Source organism: Echiichthys vipera (assembly GCF_963691815.1).
Source record: "Echiichthys vipera genome assembly, chromosome: 3".
NCBI lineage: Eukaryota > Metazoa > Chordata > Actinopteri > Perciformes > Trachinidae > Echiichthys > Echiichthys vipera.
This window is the reverse complement of record NC_139828.1, coordinates 31,748,456-31,755,961: the sequence shown is the minus strand read 5'-3', so window position 1 is coordinate 31,755,961 and position 7,506 is coordinate 31,748,456. Positions and strand designations below refer to the sequence as shown.

The following is a 7,506-nucleotide window of genomic DNA, read 5'->3' as shown; positions in this document are numbered from 1 at the left end:
GTGTAAACCGTGGTAAGAATTGAGCGGCTCAGCAGATCACAAGGCAGCCCGGACAGGCTGAGACCCTGCTCTGACGAAAACATTCACATTTACATTCCTTCTCTCTCTCTCTCTCTCTCTCTCTCTCTCTCTCTCTCTCTCTCTCTCTCTCTCTCTCTCTCTCACACACAAAAGAGGAGGGCTTCTCCTGCAGTGTTGAGGGAGACCAGGCAGCCCTGAGGACTGAACTGTAGTGTCATCTGTGCATGTGTATGTGTGTGTATGTTATGTGGCTGTGGACGTCAGTTTGGACGCTGGTTTAGCCGTGAGGCTCGGCCCCTCCTCTGTGGATTGTTTCAGAGCAAGAACAGCAGCAGCATGGGATCAGTAATGTGTAAGTGCTGAACAAATTTACTACACATGAGAGTGTGATGATCCAATTCAACTCAATTGGATATGCATTGTTTTTGTTATTATTGCACTATTGTTGCCTTACATTGTAGATTTTGATTATGCAGCTCCATCTGTATCAGCTTCAACATTAAACTGACAAATACATTATGTAATAGATAATTATAATACATATACACACACACACACACACACACACACACACACACACATATATTTATATATATATATATATATAGCGAAAGAGAGAGAGAGAGAGAGAGAGAGTAAAATATGTTGCATGAAACATATATCATTTCACACCAATTGTTGCATTGTTTTCCCTGACTTTCTGACCCTGAGAGTTACACGGTGATAGATAAAGTACATCGATCTTAGTGAAAGTAGCAGTACCATATTATTCTCTGTTACAAATAAAAGTCCTGCATTTAAAGTTTGACTAAAGTAAAAGTACAAACGTCGTATTAGCATCATAATATACTGTGTGCCAAAAGTAAAAGTACTTATTATGCAGAATGGCCCATTCAGAATGATGTATATTATATTATTGAATTATAATTATTAAATAGTTCCTCATTTTAATAATTCTAATAAATGTATTCATATTGTACATTTCATTTGGTACAAAGTGCTTCTTAAGACGAAACAATAAGTTAATAATTATTAAAAAAGAGCAGATCACACAACACTGTAGTATAACAAGGCAATAAAGACAAATGTGTATAAATATACAGGATACAATAATAGACACACTATGCCTATACACACAGGCTCTGTACACATACTTCACCACATTTATGCACATAAACATGCTTTACACCTACAGACACATGCTATTGAGACCTTAGAAAAATGCCATCCTAAAAATGCTTTATAAAGGTAGATCCAGATGTAGATAATCCTATCTGAACAGGAAGTGCATTTTAAAGTTTTGGAGCCCTGACAGCGAAAGGCTGTTCCACTCTGGTCACAACATTGGACCTGCAACAAGAAGAAGAAGAAGCAGCAGCAGACTAGATGATCTCAGAGCAGGTTCAGTCTCATAGGGTGTTAAGAGATCCATGATATACTCTTGGGCCAGTCCAAGTTGTGCTTTAAACGTAAGTGATAAAATGTTCTAAAATGATTCTAAAATCCAGAGGAAGGAAGTGCAATGATGCTAGGACAGGTGTAATGCCCATTTAAAGCCTGACAACAGAATTCTGAACCAGCTGTAGCCGTGACTGAGGCTGGAACAATAGAAGCTGCAACGAGTAGGATGTGATAGGACCCAATCCCACAAATGATTTAATAGAATTTCATGAGCTATCATATAGAATGCTGCACTGATATCAAGAAGAAATGAGAACGGAGCCCTGAATCTGCATATTAGAGAAGCTCACATTTTTGACTTTGGGGAGAGATGTCTCTGCACTGTGTGTTGAATAAAAAATTTGAACGGATTCAAAACAACTTAGGATAGATCTTTTTAAGAGGGGTTGTATGTTGGGATTACATCTAAAGCACTGTTTATCTTACGTTATGAGGAGAATATTATCAAATCATACGGGACCACAACAAAAGTCTTAGACTTATTGCCATTGTGGTCCTTGATGGGATGATAGCAAAGATGCAGGAGTCCAGGTAACTAGGCGGCATCATACAACCAACAAACCAACACAATAAATACCTATCACCATAGATAAAATCACTCGATGATTGAGTCTAGTATTCTGTTCTATCTTATAGAATCTTTATATAGGCCTCCCCCTGTCCCCTATGAAGGGCATTACCAGTCCAGGTGCCGCAGCAGGACCGGTGGCATTGTGAAAGAAATGACACCCTTGTCAACACTTGTTCACTCTGCTGCCCTCAAGAAAACGGCATAGGTCACTAAAGACACGCACTGCAGATTCAAAAACAGTTTTGAACTGAACTCTGTCTCCCTCTGCCAACCCCCCTGTGACATCATAACAAGTCAGTGTCACTATAGACTGAATGCCATAGTCCCTTTTATCTGCCATGAGCCACTTTATATTTATATTCGTCATTTGATATTGGATGTGTGGTTCTGCTTCTGATTATATATTTTTGATTTATCACTTGCTTCCTGGAGCTACTGTGTATGACTGTGTATGTGACAGATCAGTGTGATTTGATTGACTAACAGTACAGTGTATGGGAGTCTGTTGATATGGATTTTGAGACTGAAACCAATGTTAGAGGGGGAAATCTGACCGACGTGGTGACCAATATAGTGAATTTTGAGCTGGCACGAAAATAGACCTTTTCTTTGTGGATTGTGCATCGATTTTGTTGTTATACATTATACATACACTGTATTACACCGTCAACCAATTCTAGAAATGAACAGTGACAAAACAAAGCATAAAACATATATAAGAGATAACTAAATAAACGTGTCCATGTTCAGCATCAGTCAATTGCTCACCATTTAAATAAAGAATAAATACAAATAAAATAGATAACTAAATTAACATCATGTTCCGTATTAGTCAATTGCTGACCATTTAAATGAAGCATACATAGAAAATAAAATAATTCACCATTTGACATCATTTCTAACCCCAAGCATTTTTTTCTGCATTATATGTTCTGTAAAAAAGTTTGTTTTAATATTGGAAAACTTATGCACTGTTATACGTGACAGCCGATATTATCGGTCTGACTCTAGTTGACTTTGTGTGTTAATGTCCCAAACGGGTTTACAATAAATTGCCAAAAATTCATAAATTTTTTGCCTAGTTGCTATTCCAGCCTAGTTGCTACTGTATCCACAGATTTGCTTTCATGAGAAATGGAGGCAGTAGTTTAATAGATGAAAGAAGATTTTGTTGACATGATATTGTAATTACATGAGTTGCCTACTTAATCCTAGCCACATGCAAATTATTTTGAAGTTGTGTTCCGTGAGGAATTTTGAAAAAGCTGCAGAGACTTGAGTGTGCGTCAGCATCAAATGCAGTATTGTAATCCAGTCAGCATTGTGGAGTCGCCCTCTCAAAGCAGGTTGTAGTTATATGTGTTTGTAGAAGTCACACAGGCAGACATATGCAAATCTCCTGTAATAGGCTTTACTTTCTAACACAGAGATTATGACAGAGAGGCAGACAGATAGAAGCAGGGAGGCTAGAGGCAACTTGGGGGCTCTAGAGGGACAAATGCAAGATAGCAGCAAAAGCTGCAGTGGCATTGCTACAAACTGTGTGACTGTTGTCTGACAGACTGTAGAAACATGGCGAAAACATGGATTATTCCATTGTCTCTGCTGCAGGGCCAGAGGGTAGGCTCGATGGGTAGACACAGCAGGTAGGGACACAGGCTAGGTACAGAAATAACTGGAGATGGACGTTGCAGGCAGTCTACGATGCCAGACCCTCCCGTCTCGCTGTGCAAGCTGTGGTAAATATGGACCAGCCTATTCCACCGTACGGATCTCCACCGCTGAGATGGAGTCTTACCACCACTTCCTTGGGGTGTGTCAGGAGACTGAATCAACTGTACTAGAAAGTATGTCTGCACATCGCCTCATCTTTCATGCCACACTCCAAAATGTCCATTTGTGTGGTGTTTAAGCTTCTATAGCCCGTTTTTGTTTGAGCTTCACAAGTGCAAAGGTGCAGGTGATTGCTCATGGTCTCAGCTGTTATTGTGACACAACAGCATGCTAGCATCTGTCGGCCTACAGTGGTGCTAAATGCTATAGCCAGTATGCTAACATTCTCACTATGGCAATGCACAGCCGGGAGAGACTAAACTGACTCGCTGAATGCGCATACCCAGAAGATCTTGCAGGTAGACCGACCCCTAGCCTCTGATATGCTATACCCTTCAAGGTGTGGCTCCTGCTAAATGCTAACATTAGCCTAACCTAGTTATGATGTCATGAAGAATATGCTATGTAATTGCAGCTCATGCTCACAGACCCCATCATAGCCAGGTTAAGCTAGCAGATGCCTTGAAGGTAAGAGCCAATCGGAGGCTGAGATGGGACGGATTAAGGTCTTCTTTGTATGCACATCCAGCAAGTCAGTTGAGTCTTTTCCATGCTTAGCCCATTCTCGATCCCAGGGCGTCAAATACCGCCATTTTTACATAGCCCTCAACATTAGACCCTGAGCGTCTGTCTGAAACAAACCAGGCTGTCAGAGGTGGTGGATGTGTCAAACAAACACAGGACTTTTACCCAGGCAATAGTGGTTCTTGTCCTGTGCATCACTGTAGTTACATTACAAACACACTTATTTTAAATTTGGTTTTGCTGCCTAAACCCAACCATGTGGATTTGTTTTAATTCAGAACGGTAACCACATGGTCCCTGTGTTTAAAACAGTGACCTTAGTGGTGTGTCACAGTTTGACGCGCAGGACTACCCAGAACAGGGAGGGACTCCAAAGGGTCCTGACAAAGCATCTGTATGTGATGAGTTAGAATGAGGACGGGTTGCATTGCTAACATGCTGATGTTTAGCACAGTTCATGTTTACTTTGTTTACCATTTTGTTTCATGTGTTAGCATGCTAACATTTGCTAATAAACACAAAGTACAGGTGAGGCTGAGGGGAATTGGGACTGTGAATGTAGACATTTTGTTGAAGCTGGCAGTTGTTTTGAGTGTTCATCCCTCCAGATGGCTGTAGCTCATATGTGACTATACCATTGGATTACTGTTTGTCATTTAAAATTAGAAATACAATTTCTGTAGACTTGGCCCACTTCCCTAGAAATGTGACTTTCTTGACTCGAGTCCTGGTAAAGGAACATGTCATTTTGGTGGCAGTGATTGTTGATGAAATAATTTGCTTTAAACATGGATTAAATGTTTTGAATGAGTAACTGCTTTTTGTAGGACAAATGAAGTGTTGCCGACCTACTGCACAGGTAATGATAGAATGATTGCACCAAATGTTTGGAGAACTGCATCAGTTTTAAAAAAAATATACTTGAATAATTGAGATGAACTGAAAAAATAGATTAATTATTCAGTGCTTTAATCAGGCTGTATCAACACAGCAGTGTGTGGTTTACCTGAGCCAGACATTCTCATAACCCCTTACAGTGACAGCAAGCAAGAGGGTAAACTCCAAAATCCTGCACGTATATGAACATCCAAAACAAAAGTCAAGGTCGGGTTTGTTTTGTTTGGGTCCTGAGCAGTTTGGCTACTTTCATTGCTCATCAGTACATTTAACATTACCCATCACTACATTTAACGTTGAACCATCAATGTTAGAAACTCATGAATAAAGTAAATTCTTCTCTGTAGATAATAACACAAGCCCCCGCAAAGCCCCGATACTTGCACAGACTCCAAGTTGTACCAGTAGTATTTAATGAGTTTTCGATGCCTCGTGTGTCTGGTGTCAAAAAACACATAATTAATATATGATTAAAATTATCATTAAAAAGGAATGTGAAAACAATGTCCCACATAATAGCGATGCAGTACACTAGAACGCCAGACACTAGTCAAGAACAAACGCAATACTACCATTGTGATTTCACAGGGGGTAAAAAGGAATTCAAAGTCACGTTATTCTGATCCTTTTCAACCATCTCAGTCTTCATCAGCTGTTGTGCGTATCGCTCAGAAGTCATCACATGACCAAAGCTGTATCCTCAGCTGGTTGTAAATGTGGGGAGAGTGTATTGTCTGTCTGTGTTCAAAGACGGTCTCAGTCCTCCTTGATTTTTTTCTCCAGTTGTCCACTCAATGACCTTTGACCCCTTCCCAGTCAATGCTGTGATTGGTTTTGGCCTGGTGTTCAGCCTTTTGTCCAGGGTCCTTTCAGTTTAATTTCTGATGTAGTATTTCTTAAAGTTGTCGCTTGTGATGTCATCAATATTTCAAACGTTACCTGGGTCCAGACCTGACGGATTAATTCCTTGACTAACAAAAGGATCAAACCAATGAGCACTGTAAGCAACGATAAGCCAATAAGGGCCATGGGCAGGACTACACGTTGCCAAGCTGTTGCCAAGCTGGTGTCAAGCTGTTGCCAAGATGTTGCCAAGCTGTGTTTATCAGCACTCACTGGCCCAACAATCAAGTTAGTTTTGCTCAAATTTACGTGACAGAAACTGGACTTCAAATTACAGGGATTCAGTTAGAACCTACAAAAGTATAGAGAGCTGACAGCTGAGAAAACGTCTTTCTCTCTGGGGTGGGTGTTGGCTGTGGTTGACGTTACTTAGCCCGCTTGGAGGCGGGTCGGGCGAAGGTCCATTTCGGGTGCGGCACTGAGAGACTTGGCATTAAACTTGTAATGGAAACATAAATTAGCACGCCCATGATGCCCATGACCTGTACAGTAGTGGCACTCTGGATCTGTCTAACATGCTAAAATGCTCATGGTGGATCTGCCAACATGACTTCTGTGCTGTTTTAACTTTAGAAGACCATCGTGCCATTTTTGACAAAACTCCTGGATGTGCCAGTCAGATCAAAACCTTTTGAGTTTGAGGAGCACAGTGGACCACAGAGGCTGAGTGGAATGGTTATATATTGTTATTGTACAGTATGTCTCTGCGTTTTCTGTTATGGTGATGTTTAATTCTGTTGATGATTCTGTAAGATGTTTCAAGCTATTATCAATTTATTTAATAGTGCCTGTTGCACCTGTCGTGATGTTCACAACTCTTTTTATGTATTGAAGGACATTTTCATTTATTGTAAGTGTCTGAGTTTTGTCTTTTTTCTAGTTAATTCTACACTGAGGAAGGTGTTTGTATTTTTATAACTGATAATCAGTTGTATGCACAGGCCGCAAAGTGCGGCCTATTGGAATAGAATTTACTGTTGATATGTTGCTGAGGAGACCTGTTTAGTTTCTTACCCACACTTTACAGAATCAGACAAAAGAGGAAAAGATACAGGAGAGAGAGGAAGAGAGACAGAGGCAGAGAGAGAGGGTTATCTGGGGACTCCATGGATCTGAGGTCAAATGCCCAAAGGATTATTTATTCTAGATGCCTTATTCAGCAGCAGCTGTAGGCTATTTTGATGTTCAAGACTTTAGAAAGAATGAGTGAGATGAATGTTTTCTGGTAGCGGCTGTTATTAAGGTGAAGCAGCATCCAGGCAGTTGCACGCAATGCTGCATTCCTCAGAGGGAGA

The 7,506-nt window shown here is 40.5% G+C and overlaps 1 protein-coding gene across 3 annotated transcripts in view; it reads left to right on the top strand.

The window, feature by feature from the left end:
- The first annotated feature begins 268 nt into the window (after nucleotides 1-268).
- The window catches only part of mcf2l2 (MCF.2 cell line derived transforming sequence-like 2), a 155,853-nt gene continuing 148,615 nt past the window's right edge, over nucleotides 269-7,506 (top strand). For all 3 annotated transcript variants that reach the window (XM_083911079.1, XM_083911078.1, XM_083911080.1), the window contains exon 1: nucleotides 269-373. In XM_083911079.1, coding sequence (XP_083767205.1) covers nucleotides 358-373 — 16 coding nt within the window. In that variant the 5' untranslated portion in view covers nucleotides 269-357. The remainder of the gene's footprint in view (nucleotides 374-7,506) is intronic.